This window comes from Pteronotus mesoamericanus, unplaced genomic scaffold, assembly GCF_021234165.1.
Source record: "Pteronotus mesoamericanus isolate MK-2021 breed Mesoamerican mustached bat unplaced genomic scaffold, CSHL_Meso_final contig_74, whole genome shotgun sequence".
Classification (NCBI taxonomy): Eukaryota; Metazoa; Chordata; class Mammalia; order Chiroptera; family Mormoopidae; genus Pteronotus; species Pteronotus mesoamericanus.
Genome location: NW_026555247.1, coordinates 4989846 through 5013820, shown reverse-complemented (window position 1 = coordinate 5013820; position 23975 = coordinate 4989846). Strand labels below are relative to the sequence as shown.

Genomic DNA, 23975 nt, shown 5'->3' with positions numbered 1-23975 from the left:
AGGTGTTCTGATTTGTGCAGCCAATAGTTACAACTTTTATATTTTCTGTTCACAAGTAAGGACATAATAAATATACGGCAAACTTTGAAAAAATGTATGTAATTTTTATGTGCATGTAATATAGTATTTTAACTTTCAATGCAAATTCACATCTCTAAACAGGAATGATCAAAGAACAGAGATGCACTCCATTTCACATAAGAAGAGACTGAAACTCAGAGTTTGGTGACTCGTAAATGAATGGGCCAGAACTAGAATTCAGAACTGTTAGGTTATTTTCACTGGTTATTATATGAAATGACAAGATATGACCAAAAAATCTTATATAATTACTTTGAGTACCATAACACATAGTAATTCATTAGTACATGATTTATTAAAAATCATTTACAAGAGATGCTGTCCTAGGCCTGGGGCTAAAGATATCTTTCTCTAAAAACTCATATTGTAGGTAATTGGAAGAATGTATAAGGAACTGATAATCACAAAATAATGTTACAGATGACTGCTATTTGTTGCTACTAGTGGAGGATCTCCATATCTTAGGGGAGGAGAGACAGTTGTGATATTCCTGACCCAAGCCGAGCCACTGTAATATCTCCCTTTCTGGCCATAGTTGGTCAGTCCAGGGATGAGCACCTGACATAAACTAGGCCAATTAAAGCCTTTTCCTTAAGAATTCTGATAGAACCAGAGAGAGCATGGTTTGGTTAGCTCTGTGGCAGCTCCCTTCCTTGCCCTGTGAGAGAAGCGTGTCAGCAGAGACAGGATGGACGGGAGGAACATCTGGTAGAGTTTGGATCCCTGAAACCCTGTTGTGCCTGCCTTTCTCATGGTTTGATCAAGACACCTTATGCTTTGGAATTTTCCCAATAACTTCTTCATTCTACCTAAGCGAGTCTGAGGTGGGTTTCTGTCACTTGCAGCCAAATAAGGCTGAATAAAAGTATGAAAGGTGCTATTTGAGGGAGTTGTGGGAGAGGGAAGATGGAAACCTAACTTTACATACAATCTGGAGGTGACCACTATCATCACTGACCAACAGGAAGTAGAGAAGAACCATGTCTGATTCTGCCATCATCGATTTGTATTATGATATTAACCGAATGCCAACAAACAATTGGATGCCATCAGTTAGTGCATAAGAAATGAAAAAAAAAACCCCATCAAAACTTTGTATGAAGCTGTAGTGCATATAAAGTTACTATATGGTCTGGACCACCAAACTGCAAAAGCAGACATAATAAAATTGAAAAAAGTCAACAGAAGGCTAAAATGAAAAGGACAATACAGTTCAACTATTTCAAGATTATAGATACCCTTTTAACGTTAAAAAAATCAAATTTAACTTTTAGTGTTCATGAATTGAGAAATACATCAAAATGTTTTTGTGACTTCTTTAACAATTTTAAATGAATTTATATTTTATTATTCACAATACCATCTGTTTATTTGAAAAATAGTCATATATATATGTCAATCATATTATTTATTCAGTCTCCAAACATTTTTTAGAGCTTATGGATACATAAACCCCCTGAAAAAAATTCTGCTGCCCCCACCCTCATTAAAGGACAGGATGCACAGTTTGTTTTGAATTTTGGAAGTTGGATATTGATAATGATGATTATGATGATGAGAGGATTGTGGCATCTATTGATGGCAGTTAAATTTTATGGAACACTTAACAAAAGTCAGGTACTAAATACTGTTTGTTTAGATTATGTCATTTAATCTTCTCAACAATTCTAGGTGGGTACTATTATCTCCTTTTCATAGAGAAATTAAAGCTCACAATGTTTAGGGAACTAGCCCAAGGTTACATAATGAGTCCAGTTTAATGATGTTAAGATATGGGAAGTTTATTGTATAGAAACAGACGAAAAGCATACTATTCAACTTAGCAAAAGAAAAGCTAAGAACAGTTATAGTCCAGAGGGGTGAACACAAACTTTCCCACCAAATATTAAATCTAGGAGGCATTTTCAAGTCCTAAAAGGAGCGCTACGTTTTTAATCAAAAGAATTATTATTTTACATATAGACAATAAACCTAGAAACACATTTTCCCTGAGAGTATCACCTTTATTATGAGTTGCTCCAAAAGGCAGAATATATAAAATATCTTCCCAAATTCAGTGATGAGAGGTTCACAATTGCCTATTGATAGAAAGCAGAATGCTTGGGGAGTTGTCTCTTGCTAAGTAATAATACAACCTTTCTACCCTATATTAAAAAGAGTGAACTAGATGGAACCACAAGTCTATACCAATTTGCAAATTATTATAAGCCTTTTTAGAACATCAGAGCTATGTAGAATCCCAAGATCATCAGATACTACATTCCCCAACAAATGATTATCAAACTCCCAGGGATTCAAGGTATTCCAAGTACTTGAGAATTACAAGTGAAACTTAAATAGATATCATTACCAATTTTTCAAACCTAATAAATAACTATTCTAATATCCTATTTTTAAAAGAGAATGTTCTGAGGATCTTCCATTCTGCACATGTTAAATGAACCCAAGATTCACTCTGTTAAATACTACATCAGTGAGTGGTTTTTGCTACAGTATAATTTTAAGTTGTTTTTATAGTAAGTCATATGTATTGAAATGTTGCTTAGTTTACACCCATGATGTTTTGTTGGAAAGCTCAGGGAACACTGATTCTGTTAATGAACATAAAAATGTAATTTTATAAATGTGCCTAAGGATGCTATTTGCTAGACATGAAAGTTAGATCCCCACTCATCAAATAAAATTATATAAAATACACCAGTAGCCCTGGATGATGTGGCTCAGTGGACTGAATGCTGGCCTGTGAACTGACAGGTTGCAGGTTTGATTTCCGGTCAGAGTGCATGCCTGGGTTTTGGGCCAGGTCCCTGGTTGGAAGTTTGATGTTTCTCTCCCTCTCTTTCTCCCTTCCTTCCCCTCTTTCTGAAAATAAATGAATAAAGTCTTTTTAAAAAATGCACCAGCAAGTTTCTAGGACACACACAAGAAAAGTAATGTTAAGGTAAATAATTAGTGATTATATTTCAATTTGCTTTTTCATATGTGAGAGAGAAACATGTCGTTTGTAGAGAAATTTTACAAACACCAGCCTGAAACTTTTTCATCACATAGAGCAAAAATGCATAAATTATAAAAAATGCAAACTAGTATATCCTTTTAATCATAAACTGTAGAAATTCCAAAATTTGGGTATTAAAAATAGATTTTGACATTTTTTGATTCTGGAAAACATTTAAATACACTTGGCTACCTTCCTCTCCACCCCCACAAAAAAGTATAACATTGATGGAAAGAGAGAGGGAGAGAAACATCAATATGTAGTTGCCTGTCGCGCACCCCCTTCTGGGGCCCTGACTGGGAGTCAAACCAGCAACCTTTTATTTTGCAGGCCGGTACTTGGTCCACTGAGCCACACCAGCCAGGGCACATTTCATCTTTGAATTTGTCAACGAAACATACTTTTTCTTACACAACCGAATTAAATTAAACAGCAATTATTGCATGTTAAAATATAGACATTTTTGTATAAATGAATAATATAAATTGATAAAATACTTACTTTTACTTAAAATCAGTTCTTTATCACATACCACACAATGATCTTTAGTCATTAAATCCCCAAGGGTTTAAAAAGATTACATATTATTATAAGAGAGATTTGTGGGTTAAAGATTATGTAACTACTCCAATCTCTTTAGCATGTAAATGAGAAAACTAGGACCTACATAGGTTAAGAAAATAGCCCAGCCCTGACCCGTGTGACTCTGCTGGTTGGGCATTGTTCTGCAAAAGGAAAGGTCGCTGGTTTGATTCTCAGTCAGGGCATGTGCCTGGGTTGTGGGTTAGGTTGCTGGTCAGGGTGTGTACTGGAGGCAACCAATGGATGTTTCTTTCTCACATTGGTATTTTCCTCCCCCTTTTTTTTCCCCTCCCTTACCTTCTCTCTAAAAATTAATAAATGAAGTCTTTTTTTTTTTTTTAATGAAAGAAAATGGCCCAGAGTTAAATACCTAGCAAGTAGAAAAGGTGGGGATAGTACTCAGGTCTCTTGACTTCAAGTTAGATGTTCCTTCATCCTCACTGACACCTCTCTGGCTGATATAATGAGCCACCTTCCTGCCATCTGGTGTGGGACATACTCCTATAGCTTCTTCCTTGCCTATTTTTGCTGAGTCTTTTCACCCAACTTTACAGGCTGTATCCTGGGAGCACTTGATTATACCTGCCCCTGCCAGCAATGGGCTATGACAGCATTGGCCTATCTCATACTTGCTGATAAATCCTTAAAATTCATGATTTTGCAGGCCAGAAAGGTGACTCATGATTAGAAAGTGACATTTCTGATGAGATTCCTCCATGGAATATATCACAGCAAAGGGAAATTACTGCGAAACAGAGCAATTTTGGTTCTGGGCTAAACAGAAAGTCAAGAAGACACAATGTGAAAATACCTGAAAAAAAGCAGAATTTTCTATCATGATTATTTTGAAGTGATTTCTGTGGCAAAATGAAAACTACACAGTCCATTCAAATTAAGAATCACATAGTTTTTAGTACTACAGACTTTGAGGTTTTTCTCATTTATGATAGGAACACCAACAGGTCATAAGTAATCATTATTTAACAATGACTAGATTCTATGAAAAGTGTGTATTTTAGTTTACTCCTCTTAAACTTTTTTCAAGAAGTACTTGTGACAATGCAAAAATGAAATATTTTATTTTATGCTAAAAACCTCACAATGATGGGAGTATGTAAAAGGGGCACGGGAATCAACTGAAATTATTCCCAATGGAAAAATTTGAACAACAAAATAAAATAGTACTGGATTATAACCCAAACATAAAATAAATATCTATTACGTACATAATAATATAAATAAATGATTGAATAAAGTAATAAATAACGAGAAAAACATTCCCATGTAATAGAATTCCAAATAATGTATGTAGATACTCTACCCTCAGGGAGGTGGAGTGTAAGTCCCTATTCATTATGTGTGGGTTAGAGCATAGTGACATCCTTTCATGGTTTGGAAAGGGGACAGGGCTGGGGGTGGGGAGAGAGTGAAGATAACATTCCCTCAGCCACGTGATCTAGGTTAACATCAACAGTTATATAAATCATGTTGATAGCATGTACCCCTGACAAAATATGATGAAAATGGCACTTTACGTTTGTGATCTTCCTATCCCAAACCCATAACCCCAATCTCATCAAGAGAAAAACACCAGACAAATTCCAACAGAGGGTCTTCTACAACATTATCTACCTGCCCAAGAATTCCTGAAACTGTCAGGGTCATCAAAAACAGGGAAATTCTGAGAAACAGCTAAGAAGAAGGTAAGGTAACATGACAACTAAATCTAATGTGGTAACCTGTTAGGGGATTCTGGAACAGGAAAAATGACAGTAGGTAAACACTAAGAAACCCAAATAAACTATGGACTTCAGTTATTATGAAAATTAGTGTAAGATGTTAACAACAGGAGGAACTGCAGGGATATGTGGAAACTCTTACTATTTCTTTCAGTTTTTTTTGTAAATCTAAAACTGTTATTTAAAAAGTCTACTTTTAAAATGTCCTATTTTATCTTTTTGCCTTCTAGTTAATTACCAAATAAGCTGCACAGGCAATTTAATTAAGAGAAAAAAGAATAGGTGAGAAAGAGAAGGCAAGGCTAAGCCTCAGAACAGGTCAGGAAGAAATCAACTGAAGGTAAAAAATGGTTGCAAAATCAAACAAAAGTACCTAAATTCAAAGTTATTCTGAGAACATGGACACCTGCCAAGGGTCTGGCCTTTTATTGTGATACCTATTACCTGACTTTCCTCAAAACCCTCATTCTTGGAATTCAGATCAGCTAATTATATACAAAATATACCATCAGCGATCCCCAATTAAGAAAAATATTATGCAAAGAGCAATATTTATTTTTTTTACAGACTGAAAATTAGCTGTGTCTGTAAAGAGTGGACAGTTGAAGAATCTGTGAAACATGATTTATATTTCAAAACCTACAGGATCCAAATATCTGTTGTACCAGGTGGTTCTTTTTTTCCACTATTAGAAATATGTTCAATTAGTCACCTAATAAAGATCAAATATTAAATCTTAGCTAAAATCTCAAATAAAATGCAAAGAAACCTCACTGTAGGAAAATTCTGAATTACCTCTGAACTAATCCTGAAAGAAAGATGTAATCTTTCTTTTAGAAGCTACTAGAAGGTCTGGGAAAGAGTACGCAAGAAAAATAAGTTATCATTGAGGTGAGCATACAAATAACAATTTATTTGACAAATGTGCTCCCTAAATAGTTTCATTTTCTGAGAGTAAAATAAAATGTTGCCTAAAACCAAGACACTTGCAACAAATTATTTTAATTTTTAAAAGTAAAGGGCTCTTCTTTATAAACTTTATCTGCATTTCCTTAAGAAAATAGCCAAGTTTTCACTTCACAGACCAGATTTGCATTTTCCAATTATCTCCAACTTGAAGGTTAAGGAGTAATCTAAATGGGAGGGGGGAGGGAAAGTTTACTAAAACAGCTGTAAACACAAACTAAAGTAATCAAGGCAGTATTTGCAGGCCTAAAATTTGGTTGCTCTTCACTGTTTTAGACAATCAACTGTCTCCCAGCAGGGCAGGAATCCTACACTATTCCAATAATTTACATAAGAAATTAGCAACTGAAATTTACATCTGAATTGTAACCCACAGAAGCCCATCAGGTGTTAAGTATCTGCTTATCTAAATTGCCTCTAAAAATAGCTCAGCTTCCTTTAAGCCTTAGGTAAATAGAGGATTTCCCAAGACAGGAAGGTGGTCCACTGAAGCACGTCCAGCATTATATTTCCCTATTTCACTGACATTTTTATAAAGAAAATTTCAGGGCTTTGAGTGAGAAGACTCATAACTACCTTAGAATGAGCCATGTTGAAAGACTCATAGACAAACTATAAATTATAAACTATGTTTTTTGTTTTTAATGGCCACCCTCCTGTGAATTAAAGGGGGAAAACAAATACTGGACATGTAATTGATTATAAGAACCAAGGTAGCTGATAGAATCTAAGTGTAGCCAGTATTTTTGGGTTGTTTTAGAGTACGAATCTTATGCCTAGGTAAGATCTTTTTACTTAGGAGAAAAATGTGCCTCTAAATTTCATTATTTTTAAAATAACCATTACCCTTCCCTTATACTTCACAGAATCATTTGCTATCTGCTAGATCACTAAGTTCATACCTTGGTGAGCCCGACACAACTTTCCATAGTTGGCAATATACCTAAAAACATACCAAAGGCACAGGAAAAACAAGGGAACCCTTCCTCCATTTTTGGTGTAAAATTTGATATTTCCTAATGATCCCCTAAAGCTGTTACTCTGGTTCTATTTAATTCTTACCTAGAACAAGATTCTTGATGACAAGCCAACAATATTTTATGCACTATTTCCACATGTAGCTGTTACTTGACTGGTCAATTAAATAAAAGGCATGAAAATGGATATAAAACAGGTAAGGGGAAACCAGATGCCAGTCACTTCCCACATCTCCACAGGTTTAAAGGCCAGCATTACACCAACAACGAGTAAATAGATATATACTGTACTATATTGAGTCTGGGCCAAAGAAACCAATCATGTGGAAGCAAATTCATAAGGAATGATGTGCTAGAAGCAGGCCCAACTCCAGGAGCAGGAGTACTTAATTGCTAGAGACCACCTTTAGTGAAGCAGGCATAGATAAACTACAAGGAAGATTATTTAGCTTTCCAAATCCCCTAGGTAGTTTATCAGATGAGAGGGAAGCATGAAGGGAGGGAGGGAGAGAAATCAAGGAGAAAAACTTCCAAACAGTGCAAACTCATTCATCTGGCTTTGCATATTTGAATCTCTAGTTTATCCAAATTATTTGCACTTCAAGCTATGTAGAGGAAATGTCCTGAAATTTTACCCCCTCCCTCTCTTTCTCTTCTTCCTCCACCCCCAAGACTTTCATGCAGTGGAATCACCCCAGGTCCAAGTCAGTTTGGGTATAAAAGTTATAATCTGGCTAATAATGGATAAAGTAGAGTCCACATACTAATTAGGGTGGGAAGGCCAAGAAACAGCACTGTATACCACAAAATGGAGGGAATGGAGTATAATTTAAGTTGTGACATCACCAAAACCATGAAATACTGAAAATGTTTTATATTAGGATTAGGATTTTCTTTTTAAAAGTATGGTTATAGCCTTCGTAGAAGAGGTGGTTGACAAAATAAATAAAATGGGATTATCAAAATATGTACATTTTTCTCTTCTATAGATAACAATATACTGGACGAGTGTTCAGAATAAGTGGAAAAGGTAAATATAAACCATCTGATATCTCTGTTATTGTTTTGAGGGAAGAAAACAAAGAAGTAGGAAAAGAAAACACTAAAAAAGTTCCTAAAGTAGTACCAATCTTTCAGGAAGTACTTGAAGTACTGGAAAAACCTTCACCTGGATCTAGGCTTGTCATTGCCACATACCATCTCAAAAAGTCATCAACTGCTGTGAATCCTAGTCTCTTCATCTATATGATGGGGTGATAATACTTTCTCATAGACACGTGCTATGAAGTCATAGGAGATAATGTGAGTAAGAGCATAATTACTCCTCATTCCTTACTGTAATTACTGGTTTCTAGCCTTGAGCACCACATCTAATGATTGACTGGAAACTAGCCAGGCAATATCAGAGGGATTGAAAAAAAAAAAAAACACCAAAATTGAAACCCACCATCCGTAGTGCAAGACCCTTCTGGGGCAGGTTTTTGTGAATAGGGAATTGGTGGGCTATTTGAATCAGACATTTCTTCATCATCTTCATCATCTTCCATTTCATTAACTGTTAGATTGTTAGAAAAATCCAGGCTTCCATTTTGAGTGTAGCGGTGTACCAAGTCTTTATCCAGATCCTCCACCTTGGGTTTTACATCTGGGTAAGCAAATAAATCATAGCTAATTTAATAAAATGATGTTTAGGAATAACTAAAAAAGAATTCACAGGTCTGAAGGACATCTGAAGAAAAGTAGACAAGCATTTTCTAACAATTAACCAGTTTATTTCAGAGGTCTCCCATTGGGAAGGCCCACTTCTTTCCAAAGGAGTCTAGGAATGTGTGGGATTGAGAAACTTACCTGCAGATGAGAATGGATGCTGGTCAGGGTCCAAGTACAGCTGTGAAAAAATTGGCCGTGGTACCACACTACTACATCTCAGAGAGGCTTCTATGGAATTGTGGAGAGCTTCCTCAAATCGAGCAGATTTCAGTTGCCCAGCATATGAATTCCCCATGGTCTGTACCACCACCCCCAAAGAAAAAGAGGAAGAAAGGAGAAAATTCATATAATTAGAGGACCATATATCTGCAAAGTACACAGCATAGCTATTATAAACTTCATTCCTGTATTTTAAGATTTAAACTATATGAACTACACATATATTTCTTGTTACAACAATTTGTGTAAATTATGTTATCACATCATGTTTGCTTTTTGTTTTTACAATCCCAACACATTAGAAAAGCCACTTTAAAGGATCCTGTATCTAAGAATCAAATAGTAATAACTACTTTAAGTTAAGGTTCTCCAACCAGTAAATCAAGATTGACCTGTCAATTGTGAAGTCCAACCTGGTGACAATTGGGCCACACCTCTACCTTAAAACTGCTGCAGTACCATAACCTCATACCAACTCTATCAGTGGTTTCAGTGTAAATCTCTAATTACTTTTCGCTGTCTACTAAGAACTTTTTACCCTTGGGGGGAAGAAAGAATCCTCTCTGGGCGGGGGTGGGGTTAGGGGGCAGGGACAAAAACCAAAAGCTTTAGGATGACCTATTTTGTTGGTAAATTTCTGAAAGCAAGGTTTGAGCCTTTTAAGCTCAGAAGACTCACTTATGTATTACCAGCGTTTATTTGAAAAACACTGTTGTGCCTTTTACTCCATCTGAATCACAATCTTATTTGAGACTTTTCAGTAAAAGTTTATAGTAAGAAATTCTGAAGTTATGTCCTTTAATTTTCATCACTAATAACTGTATAGAACTTATTAGCTATAAAATTTTCCATGTTTATCAATAACTACAATTTACCACATGCTAACTATTGGCTAAGTTCTCAAAGTATGGTCCAAGGTCCTTGAGACCCTTTCTGGGGTCCATGAGGTCAATTTTTTTTTTCAAATTATTACTAGGAAATTATTTGCCTTTTTAAAACTATCATTCTTTTTTATTTTCCAGAGGCTACATGATGTGTGACATTGCAACAGACTGAATGCAAATAGACTACTTTTCTCATTAACTTTTTCTGAAGAATTAGTTATTTTCATAAAACGTGTTGAAACATATTTGGTTTATTATTTTTTAAAGTTAATAAATATTTTTAAATTTCTTAGTTTTGTTTTCTAATAAATATAATCCACATAAATAAAACTCAGTTTTTTTGGAGATGGAATGTTTGAGAACTGTTGGGCTGGGCAGTACACTAAGCACTTTTTAAAGATTATTTATCTGATCCTCAGTATTCTGAAGTAGGTATGACCTCTCCCCACTTCATAGATTAAAGAAACCTAAAGGCTGGAAAGGCAAAGTGACTTGCCCACTATCACCCAACTGGTAAGGGTTGGAAAAAGGACTCAATATTTAGCCATGTGATGACAAATCCTGTAATGACAAAAACTCTTAGAGTACTGTATAGGTTCAGCTTGGGTAAATTCATTTCAAAAAAAGTAATTTTGAGAGTATCTTAGCCCCACTTTTCCCAACAAAGGGATACATATTAAATTTCATCTAGAATTCCAGCCCTGATTGGCTCCTTGAAGGAAGTCCCTGGAGTACTGCTTGAGAAGGACACTCAGTCCTATGCATCTGGGCTCTGCAGGAGGAACCAAGATCCAGTGGTGATGACTCACTGAAGATACACATAATCCTACAAGAACATTAGCAATAACTCAGATGAAGACAAAGAGAAGTAACCATGAAGGGACTTGGTAGACTAAAAGGAGCTGACTGACTTTATTCCAAATGAAAACATAACTGGGCATTGTGAAAAATGGTGAGGGCAATGTGAAGAATTACAGAACTGACCCTAGACTTCTTTAGTGCTATGAAGCTCTGTCCCTTCCCATTGACAGTTCAACGTTATCCTTGAACATGCAGGGTTTTGTTTTGTTTTGCTATTCTTTATTTTATTTTTTATTGAATTTATTGGGGTGACATTGGTTAATAAAACTATATAGGTTTCAGGTATATAATTCTATAATACATCAACTATATGTAGTATTGTGTGCTTACCACCCCAAATCAAGTCTTCTTCCATCACTATTAATCCCCCCTATACCCTCTTATAACTCCCTCCATCCCCTTTCCCCTCTGGTAATCACAATGCTATAATCTGTGTGTATGAGGGTTGGTTTTGTTTGTTTGTTTGTTTGTTTGCTTTTTGCTTAATCACTTCACCTTTTTCACCCAGCCCTGCAACAGCCCCTCCCCTCTGACAGCTGTCAGTCCATTCTCTAAGACTCTGTTTCTATTTTATTTGTTAGTTTATTTTGCAGTTTTGAAAAATAGACTTATTACTCAAAAAGATGGTAGAAACAAGTAAATTTGCAAAGTAATCACCCCTCCACCCCTTGTAGTTCTTCAGGATTCCAGGGAAAAAAAATTAATTCCAGTGCTTGGAATGAGAACCTCTCATTAAGAGTTATAATTTATACTACAGCCTTCTAGCATAATACTCCAAACTACTTCCCCCAGTTATGGTACACTTGTACTAATTCAACTGTACTCCCTCAACAAGTTTCTCTTTTGACCAAATACAAATATATTTTCAAGGTACTGCACATAGACTATTAGTAAAAGTTAACTTTGAATAACTTTTAATTAACTTTTAGTTAATTAAAAGTTATTAACTTTTAATAACTAAAACTTTTAATCTGGAGGAGATAAACATTAATTCTTAAAAAGTATTTTAAAAAGGATCATCACAGTTAGTGATAAGAAAGAACAAGACAAACACTAATTTAAAAAATCATGTACATGCTAAAAGAAAAGGACCTCCATCTAAGACACTATTTAGGGTTGCCTAGTTGAACAGCTAGTTAGGCTATAGAGAACGGAGCTGGGGATATACATGCATATATAGCCTAACTAGCTGTTAATCTAGGAAACCCTAAATAGTAATAATTCATTTTTTAAAAGGTTTCAAATTCATATTTCCAAGCTTTTTCTACTGCGAAGTTCAAGAAGCAGAGACAATTCAATAACAATATGCATTTCCTAGTACCCTGATTGTGGTTTACTAATACCATTCCCAATGAAAAGAGTCCAGGCTCCTTGAAGGTATGGCCAATTCCAGGTCTGGGGCAGGAAATACACAAGATGAGCCTTGAACATCTTGTGTCAAAAAGCAAAGAAGCTATCAAGGACTAATCGGTCATGTCAGAAGACATAGGAGTCAACATGAATTGTTCTCATGGGCCAAAGATTAGAGAAATTCAACATGAAAGAAAACAAATGCAAAGGACTGAAGCATATTTAAAATGTAAAAACTCACAGATTAATTTGGACATTCAAGGAGAAAAGGAGAACACTCCTTTTGGAAAACAAAACAAAACAATGTACCTAATTGAATCCTACTATTAGGAAAAAGGAAAGAGTAAAGCCTTTATCCTGCTCTTCCTGTGCTTCCAAGTAACCGAGTAGTTCTGGTTTTTGAGTTTAAAAAAATTTTTTAATGAAGAATTCTAGCTATAATAAATGTGGAAAGAATGACAGTTATAAAATTACCAATTTGCAACCCTTAATGCAAAATTCATTTTGACAACGATAATAAGTGATACCATTAGATACAAAGTTGATGGGGACCTTTATACGAAGGGATCAGGCTGATACCTCCTGAACCTACTGATCAAGTTTAGAATCACTAAAAGTGAGGCAATGACAGGTCTGTGTGCCTCTCCATGGGAGATAATATGAAATACACACACACACTACCTAGGATGTATTCCTGCCAATAGGTGTAATGATTATAGCCCAATCTCTAGAGCTAACTGTTACATGTAGTACTGAGGAACAAGTAAATGAAACCACAAGAAAACAAGCAGATTGAGAATGAGAACAGGTGGGCAGAGCAAGCGATCCAATTTCTGCAATAGGCCAAGCTATTTGGTTTGTAAATGATGGAACGAGGGTTCAAATTTAGATTCAAGTGCTCATGTTTTTTCACTAAAACATGCTATTTGAAATAGAAAAAAAAGGTGAAAGTGAAAATATAAATTCTGTGTGTGAGGTGTGTGTGTGTAGTTGTTTTGGGTTTGAGGATTTTTTTAAAGGCACAACTTATTGTCTATGTGCCAGACATAGTACTACTTGCCAGTTTTCTGTTAACCTTCTTCACTACAGCTATTGCCACCCACTTTCCAAACTTTAGCAATCATCCACCCAGCCAGGCAACATTTATAGAAATCCCACTATTGAAGTGGTTAAGTGCAAAAGCTCTCGAGTCAGATGATCTTAATCCAAATCCTACACCCACTAGCCTACATGATATTGGGCAATTTTCTTAGTTTCTCATCTGTAAAATGGGGTAATACGAACAATGTCATAGGTTTCTGTGAGAATACAGGAGATCTTATACACATAGAATCCTTTTTGAAAGTGCCTGGCACAAAATAAAGATGCAGAAAATGTTATACAAGTAATAGTAAGTTTCTTAAAGAGTGTTGAAGATACTAAAACAAGTAAGATACATGTCTTCTCTTGCATGTGTTGGGCACTACAGTAGATTCTAGGGTATTGTTCTAGGAACAAATAACCATCAATGTAAGAGTTTCAAAAGCTATTTGATATTATATACAATTTATTTATTAGGACATTTTGCAATTACATATACACAACGTTACTGTCCCTTCTAGCCAGCAGACTCTTTGACTCTGTGTAAGAAAATTCCTTGCTAGAGGCATCACTGCTTACATGTCCTTTCTCTTAAAAATATTCACTGACAAGAGTGATAATGTGTGACTACTAGACAAAGAAATCAAACATAGTTCTTGCAAGTTCTTGTAGAATCTATAATCCAAAATTAAAAACAAGCGTATATTCACTGTTCTCTTTTGTGTTGTTTTTGCATTTCATTTATTCTTTAAATTGATATTTGTCACTCTTAATACATAGTTAGGTCTGTATTTATCTGATTATCCTACTGGATTGTGAGTTCTTGGGGAAAAATATTTTGTTAAAGATGGGAACTGAATTTAAGAAAATGAACACATTGAGCTTTTTTTGTGTCTTATCCAATTATACATTAAGAGGGTTTGAAGAGATCTCATCTCTTCCCAAACACATTCCAAAAAACACAAAGCTAACCATGTATTCAAAACAAAAGAGTTTTATTTTATTTTTATTCATTCTCCTTACTAAAAATCTTTAGAAAATGCAAACAGATTAAAAGGTAAAATTTCCAATCTCTTTTAATAGTTCTATACATTTAAGTGTGGATGAATCTCTTTTGACAATTTCTGAAGGCAAAAGTACTTTTGCTATTGAAATAAAAACCCAGCTCTAATAACTTAATTCTATAATTAACCATTTTAACCAATATACATACATATATGCAATATATCTTGTCATTACAGAAATAATTATAGTATGCCAACTAACTTAATAATTGTTATTAAAAACTGTCATAATTAAAAGATAAAGTACGATGCCATTTTTTTTTTTGTAATGAAGAGTTACATGTTACTACCCGAAATCTTTACTTTCTTCCTCCTTGAAATACCAGAAATTCTTTTGTAAAATAAACACATCTTGTCAAGACTCTCTGGAACTGGTATAATTACCAGAGGCAATCCCTGTGTAAGATCAAAGAAGCAAAACAATAATAGGCAACGTGTGACCTCTACCATGTCACCAGAGACCAATTTTTCAACAGGGAGAAGAGTCAATAATCCAGAACAGAAAACATTAAATAACGAGAAATGCTTCCAAAGTGTGGCTTACCACATCCATCAAGGCTGCCACATTTAGAGAGTTCCCAGTTTCTATGGTTTCAGAGAACAAACTTCTGGGGCTTTATCACAACAATTGTTAAATCTGCATAAAACACCAGAGGCAAAAGCCAATTTCCCAAATGAAAAGGAGAAATTTCAAAAGATACTATAATAATTTTCCACATTTCACTGGATGCTTTAAAAGCATCATGGGAAGAGCAAAGATGATGAAATAGTTTTCATATAATATTCATCTCATTTCTCATATTTACTTATCCCCATTTAAACTTCCTAATAAGTTGTTTGGAAGGTGAGCTATGAACATTCCAGATAATTAGTAATAACACATTAAAGACTTCTGCAGGTTTTATTTTGGTAATACCGGGTCACTAAATCTAGAAACGAGGCTTTGGTCTCCTTTGTAATGTATTTGGATGACTAATAATTATTAGGATGCAAAGAAGGGTAAAGGAATTTCCACTGAAAGTAATTACAGTCAAATTAGAATCAGCAAAATCTGATTGTTTTTCTTACACACTACTGGTAAATAGCTGTTTTTCATCTTTCAAAATCAGATGTGAGTTAGGGACTGAACATGCATCTGTATTATTTAACTTGCAAAAACAAAACAACACACCCATTCTGCTTAAAAGAAAAAGCAGTGGAAATTCAAACCAAACTGAACATTCTGTTCTTATATGGATTTGTTACTATTACTACCTTCATCTTTCCACTGTCATCTGTTCCTGTCTTTCCATCCTCTTATTAACATTGCTAATTGTACTTGTCAGTTTTGCCACAATTTCAATGTTACTTAAACAGCTGTGGGTTTTCTTTGGGCAATTATCAGTCACTACACTTAGGTTTCTAAATTAGTTGTTGAAAGGCACTTTAACCTTGAGAAAATAGATATAGAACACACTGCACGCTAAGCCTTACATTTAAGTATATGTGGCTTTAAAATCATTAATTATTAAAAATAATTGAAAAATCACATGCACAAGTAATTCACATATTGTAAATGTATAAATTAGTAAGAAAATGCTAAAGAAAGCCTAGAGTATACTTCTCATCATTTTACCACTTTTCTCTTATTAGTACATAGCGTAATACATGCTCTTTATACACATATACATAGTGTATAAATTGGAACAGTTGCCAAATTCCTCTAACAGTCCGCTTTCACTGCCTATCTACCAGTGGCTAATACCTTTCAAAGGTGTCCACAATCATATAAGTGGTATATTGAGGTCACGGCTGCGGGAAAGAAAGCTCTTACAACATGCGGATTCCCCCCCCCCCCTCTTTTCCATTTCCCTTTAAAGAGAAAATTCTTTATTATATTTGTTTTTTAAAATTCTCTATTCTTGTCTCTAGTATTTATTTTCTTCTTAAACTATAAAATGTGCAAGAAACACATTCAGGGAAAAACACAAGGTTTAAGGTTATTCATCACTGTTTCCCATGTCTATGAAATATACATAAATAAAAAAAATCTTCTATAATCCAGAAACACTAAACTTCATGTGCCATTTATTCCCTTCACACATTAAAATAAATTCAAAGATAACTTTTTAGAGTTCATAAGTGTTGGTGTTTTTAAAGGTTTATAATATCCTGTTTGTGGGTCACAAGCTTGTTAGAATTTTTAAATTAATGTAAGCTCATTCTTTACCCTTCTCTCTCCTCCACTTTCTGATCCCAAAAAAGAAAAAGGTGCTATTTCAACAGTGCAAAATTGTTCACTGAGAGATAAACATGAAAATGATAAACATTTTGGCAAGCAAAGTACACCTCAAACCCTAACTGTTCTTTGAGACCTATATTGACTCATATAGTAGTTGCCAACATTTGGTAAGGATTATCCTTCCATTAGACAAAAGCAAGCATTCCTTAGATAAATCAGGAGTTTTTGCGTGAGACTCATAAAACCTTTTCACAACACAGATTTTCAAGAGAATCCTTTAAGGTTTTAGGAGGCTGCTCCTTTTACTAAGTAACAAAATACACCCCATGGTGTCTCACTGACCCCACTCAGCTGTCCTTTGACCTCTTCAATTGTTGAAGCCTAACTCCAGGGCCCACAGAATTTGCCTCCCATATCAAAAAGGCGAATGCTGCTTCCTCCTAGCACCTGGTGTAACAAAACGCAACAGTTCTCCCTCTTGTGTCTCCTCAGCTCCCTCTCTGACCATTTTCCAGATGTTCCAGGCCCAAATGTTAAGCCAATACTAGTTTTCAGGATCTGCATGGTCACCATGAGGGAACAAACAGGGACCAGGCTCAAGTGGCAATGACCCTCTTGTTCTTTCTGGCCTCAAAAGGATACGACAGGTCATAAAAGAGGAAAAGATCTTTGGACTTTCTTGGAAATACCAGGCTATTTAAGCACATTGTAACTTCCAAAAGGAGAGAAACAGTGTTGGGTTATGTCCTCACAGATGAGGGTTAGCTGAAGCAGTAACTCTAAATGCTCAATCCTAAGTAAACTTTTGATTTTCTTTTACATAGGAGGAAAAAAGGCAATATCACTATCTTTTCGTTTCCAAATTTTAAGCCTTCTACAAATAGAAAAAATACTTTTGTAAAATTTTAAAAACATACATTTCAGGATAGTGTGTAGTATGATAAAAATTTTAAATATATGTGGTCATTAGATATATCTGGGTTTTTCTGCAGAGGGGAATAATATAAATAATTAATAGTAATCTCTTATTCGACAGTTTGAAAGATAAAACCAGAATCAACAAAGGGGAATCAAAAAGTGAATTCTTATGATCTTAATTTAGGTACATGGGAAATAAAACACAGATGCTGTTGTAAGAAAAAAGACTTATTGCTGAATAGTTTGTTGTTTTTTTTTGTTTTTTTTTTTTGGTGGAGAGGATGGGGGAGGGAGGAGGAAAGCAGAAGGGAGGAAATGGAAGAAGAGTTCATGGAAATATCTGGTTAATCAGTTTAAGGAACAAATATAGTAGCTTTATTTAAATATTAAATATAACTTCCAAACACGAATTTGTTCTTGAAAAATTTGGGGGGCATATTATAATTGTACAATACCTTGGTTTATTTATTAACATTTTTGAATCACGTTCATGATTAAGTTGGGATGTCAACACTTCAGAGAGCCTGTTGCCTAGATTTTACTTGTTTAAAGCTTTTTTGCACCTGCAAAAACATAAAAAATAAAAATATATACATAAAAATGAGTTAATTTCCAAATATATTATATTCCAGAATACAGTAATCTAAATATTTGATTCTACAAAAATTATAAAGAGAAATCATCAAAATCTTACACAACCCCATATACATCATAACTGCCAAATACAGATATTCCTCCTTCTTAAATGCTCCCAAAATAATCATTAAGTATATATTAAAAAAGTAATTTCTGTTGTTCCTAAGATTTTCCTCCACTAAAGGTAAAATGAATAAATCTGTCAAGTCTGCATTTTTGACGTGTTACTGTAATGCTAAATGCCCACAGACCTTTTTATTTTCTTTTTGGGAATAAAATTAGTGAAAGATAATTTTCTTATTCTAAGTTTAAGTTCTATAATCTCTTATGGTTCTCAGAATTCACCTCCTCAAAGAACTATAAAAAATTTAAGCATAGCTAATGTTGGTTAAAATTATTCTTTACTTTTTTAAACTAATGCTTTAATCATTTCCAAGAAAAAAAGCCTGCCAGAAGCAAAAAGAGCTACTGTTTTCCTACCCTTTTGGGTGGCGCATTATTAGAAGAAATTAGATTAAATAATTATAATTATATAACTGGGTGAAAATTACATTATTATCCTGTTCTCTAGGTAGATTATGGTCAATATAAACTACTGTGCAGAAAATAGTCACAAAGCATCAAGTGAAATAAAAACTATTTGTCATTGATTTTTACATATAACCTAGAAGTATTTCTATTTATTACTGTGTCCAAAGAGAAAACAAGATTTTCCTAAGAATATACTAATTTCAATATGCTTATTTATAGCACTAAAATATTTAAAATACTTATGTTTTCCAGAAAAAACTTTTCATTCTATTCTCCATGTATGCCAATTCAAAAGAAAGGAAAAAGAGAAAAGCACCACTTTAGAGTTTAAAATAAGAATCTTTATCTTACCTCTCTTACTGTCAGAAGAATGTCTTCAGGCATAAGAAAAATTAAAAATGCAAGACTCAGATTTTCAAACTCATGTATTTCCCATCTATCCACACACAAATAGACATCCTTTTGTAAGTAGAGTTTTGCTACCTACATCCAAACCCAAGATTACCCCATATGGTCAACAAGGTCAAACTGCATTACTGCCAATGAAACTATATGACTCCACAAGGACCTTAATGATTTAAAAAAAAAAGGTCAGTAATCCAATTCCAATAGCTTCAGAGTCTAAAATTGCTAATTTTTAGCCACGTGCTGCACACTTCACCTGCTAGTAATGACATTTTTGTATTTTCTTCTAATTACACTCAAAGCTAAGACCTTTGGCCCTGGGCCACAGACCCCTATTCAAGCTGCACACAGTCTCTTAAACGACCTGATCCTTTGTTGTCATTCTTACTCTTTCATCTATTATTTACACCCATAGAGAAGAAAGATACTCTACCATTTGTATAGCTTAAAGCTTCTAATCATCTTAATTTCTTTGCCTTTAAACCTATGGTCTTTTTCATAGACGAATGCCAACAAGTTTGACAAAATCATTTTTTTTCAACCACATTTCCCCTGAAGCCCTTCTTCCCCTTTCCTACACTCTGACCAAGCTCCTTCCTGTTCCTTCGAAGCCTCACACAAGAGGGATTCTGTACCAGTCAGGATTTACAAATTGGACTTTCACCAACAAAATTAATTTCTAAATATAATGGAAAATCTCCACCTTGTTCTGACAGATCAATAACAATTATATATATATTTTTTTCATCAAAAGCCCATTGAATTAAATAGAAGGTTCCTTAAAATAACTTAAAATCTGCCACTGCCTCCCTAAGGCACAGGCATAGAATTTCCAGAATCTCCCTGCAAAAATGTCAAGGAAGCTGCAATATAAACAGTAAGAATGTTAGTTATGTGGCTAAAGCCTTTCAAACATTTTAATATCTACAGCTGCTTACAAGAAAAAAATAAAGGAAGGAAAGAAAAAAAAAAGAGAAAATAAAGTGAAGAGAATTTTAAAGATTAAAAAATGTTTAAATCTTTCCATTTTAAAAGACTACTAATTCTCCAAACAGCAACATCTGCACAAAAAAAGCCCATATCATCATAATTCCCCAACACTTCCCCAGACTTTTTTGTTAATGTCCTAACACATTTTGCAAATCCAAAACCCAGAATTGTTTACCATGATGCAGCTGCCCCCTCAGAGCACGGCAGCCACCAAAAGACTCTGATTTTTCAAGTTGCTTATAAAATGACATATGATCCGTCTTTGCTCTCTTCCTCTATTGCTCAGCTTACTCTTGATTTCTAACAAACAGTATTTCCTTGTTGTCTGTCCTTTCTGCAGCCCCTGAAGCCCCTTGTCTTTTCTTATTTTCACCATTTGCTTCAACCAGCAGTTCACTGGAGACCCATCCATCTTTTAATGCCTAAAGTGACAGATGCTCTCAGGAACCACCACACTGCTGAGTGAACAAAAGATAACATCACCTCTAGGAACTCCGGAGAGAAATACAACTGCAACCTCAAGACAGGGGCTGACTTGACAGACATTGGACCATAAACCTCTCCTAAGAGAAAAAGAAAACAATTGCCACACACACAAAAAAATCTGACACAATCAAAGGCAGAAAAGAGTGATTATTTGTGGATTGCCTTTTCACTATGTGGCTCACTTTTCCCCCCTCAATGCTTTTATATTGGGGCAATTCACTTGCCAAGAGGCAAGAGAAGTTCTTGGTGGAAAAAAGCCTTTCTCAAGTACCTTCTTTTATTCAGCAATATTCAAAGTGAAATTCATTCACATGTGTATTTCAGTTAATCTAAGGCTTACGATACAGCATTCTTAAACCTGATGTGTCTTGTTCACATAAAGCAATACCTGGACTCAGAAATGCTGACCCAATTCTACTGCTGTGAAAGGCATATATATGCTTTGCAAATTAAAAATACATTAGAAATTAAAAAGCAACATGTGACAAAATGTCAACAATATGTGTAGCTCATAAAAAAAGTTCACGATTCATTCATCAGACAGCCTCCAACTTGGGTTAAAAAGACAGTTAACAAGAGGATTCTGGGAAGGACTACAGATCTCTTCTCTAACAAAGGAAAGGTCATTTTAACATCTCCCAGCAACAAACTAATGACAGGGACGCTGTAGATGTAGAGGACTCTGCTTGATGCTATCTAGTGTTCTTTGTTTTTGTTTTTTAAAATATCTTATTTAAAGTCTTCATTCAGCAATAGGAAAATTTAAACCCTAACATTTATTTTTAACCCTAACATTTAGATAAGTACAGTGAAGGGAAAATTTTGAAGAACAGAAAAACAAAAACTGACTTGGAAGGCAATTAAGAGTATTGTGTGATCAATGTCAATTATGGAGATTAACAACCCATTTTTACAAAGGATATCAAGCACCATACAGGAAAATCTCTGACGCAGCTAAATACATTATCATTTTCAAACAGGGTAAATGATACACACATCTGTTAAATCTAAAAGAGTAAAATGCTCATGAAAAGTTTTGTCAACTATAGTTCTAAGAAGAAATATAAGAATTTACAATGGCATTTCTTTAAAACAAATATTTAGATTTTTCTTTAAAATATACAAAAAGGCTTTAAGTTGTAATGTTTTTGGAGTCACTAATGGCTCCTCTCATCCTCATTTTACTAACAATAATAAAATTTAAAATATATTTTATCTTTTGTGTTTGGATTATTTTTGGAGTAAAAGAAAAATTTTCAACTTGATAAATCAACATATCTCTTTCTTAACATTTTTTGTCTCCCTTATTTCCTTAAACATTTCAGTGTATCTGAACAAATAAGATACTACAAATATTTACTCAAAATTTTCTGGTTTTTATTTTAGTCTTGACAAAACAGAATGCATATAAAATAATTAAGTGAATATGTAAAATTACATAAATCAGTGGGAAACGGTTAAATAATTATAGACTGTTTATTGATATATAAAGGACTTGTTCTAATATGATGGACTTGATCTTTAACTAGACAGCTTGAACACACTGACCCTAAGTAACACCCCAAAACACCTGATCCAAAAGTATCACAACCTTAACACTCTCAAATTTTGGCATTAATACCAAGAAAGAGTGGTAACTTTGGAATGACAGTTACACTGCAGAAGGCTCAAAAAAGACCCAATTAAATGACCTACTTTTAAATACAATAGGATCGATATGCATGCTGGAAAAGTACACCCAAGTGGAAAGTTCTTACTGCCTGATTGATCAAAAACAAAACAAAACTTTTCCTTTTTAAGGGCCTCTTCCAGATCAGTCAGTGCCAGAAATCCACACAGGAAAAAAAAAATCCATCAAAATGAAACCCTAAAAGGGTTTACCCTTCACCATCCTATTTGCACTTCAAAAACCTGTAAGTCCTTCAGTTAAACCCCAGGGCTGAACCATTTCAATAATAAGAGAGGTGGCCAGCAGTGATTTATCTCCCATTTGGCCTCTGGACAGAGCTGTAATGTCTACCAAGCTTCCCTTCACTGACTCGAACCCTCCCCCAAGGTTCAACCTTCATTTGTGCAGCTTTAGATCTGCAATACCTTATAAACAACTCATATGCCCCTTCCAATCAGATGCAAGAACAATCTGTAACTCAAGAGTTGGGTACATTTTCCTCACAATGCTTCACTGCTAAGTAATCAGAGCGTTGAAATGCCAGGTTAAATTTCAAGTTCTCTTTGTTACAAGTTAAAGAAGAAAAGAAACTTCCCAAACATTTGATTATCTCTTCTCACATTGTTAATTGTTATGAGAACTTCTTAAATGTTTTCCAGTTTATAATTTCATATCCTTTACATTTTCAGCCATATGAGGCAACTTCCTGCAGTGGTGTTCATTTAAATTTAAATCCTTGCATTGTAAAATATATTAATCAAAAAAAGTGGACATTTCACAGGTCATATACTTCTGGGTCAAAAAGACCTTAAAAACAGATAACAGACCACTATGACTCAACTGATTTATTATACCCTTGTTATCAAATATGTACTACAACTGTCATCACACACACAATTTTCCTCTAGCAAAATAAACACCAAACGATTTCAACAGTTATTTAAATAGAAATACAGGTCTCAGAAGTTATCTAATGTGAAGCACAGTAAAATAAATTATTCCTTAAAAATGAAGGATATTTTGTCATGAGGCAGGGATTCTCTATTTCAAAATTATGTTCATGTGCTTCCTAATACAAAAAGAAAATGAAAAATATATGCATCCTTTTCCCTACCTGTTCACTGTTTTGTTTCTCTCATTGACTCTTGCTAAATTCCATCTGAATGCCAATTTGCACTAACTGATCCCACTATAGTGATTACAGTTTACAAGCTGAAATTTTTTAAAGCTATTTCACTAACTTCATAAATCAGAGAGTCCACAGGCAAATATAAATGTATTTCTTTTAAACCTAATTATCAGTTTAAAAAGTTTAAAAGAATAAAGTTAAATATATGGCTGATAGTTAAATGTACATGAAATGCAAATTTTTGTCAATTAAAAGAAAAAATTATTTATGTTTTTAGAGTTATTTACCAATAAAATATTTCTTCCACTAAAACCACACCAGTAACATTCTTATACCTCATTAGCAAATATTTTCCATTTTCAGAGCTTCAAATATTACAAATTCTTAAAAATTCAACCCTCACAGCAAATGACTTTATTGCATGCTCAAAGGTTGATGAATCTCAGATTTGTATTTGAGATAACATAAAAATTCAAAGT

The 23975-nt window shown here is 34.4% G+C and overlaps 1 protein-coding gene across 1 annotated transcript in view; it reads right to left on the bottom strand.

The window, feature by feature from the left end:
* GREB1L (GREB1 like retinoic acid receptor coactivator) overlaps nucleotides 1–23975 on the bottom strand; it is a 289801-nt gene that overhangs the window by 110813 nt on the left and 155013 nt on the right. The window contains exons 3-4 of the mRNA XM_054583433.1: nucleotides 9192–9351; nucleotides 8791–8988 (exon numbers count right to left, since the gene is read on the bottom strand). Coding sequence (XP_054439408.1) covers nucleotides 8791–8988; nucleotides 9192–9348 — 355 coding nt within the window. The 5' untranslated portion in view covers nucleotides 9349–9351. The remainder of the gene's footprint in view (nucleotides 1–8790; nucleotides 8989–9191; nucleotides 9352–23975) is intronic.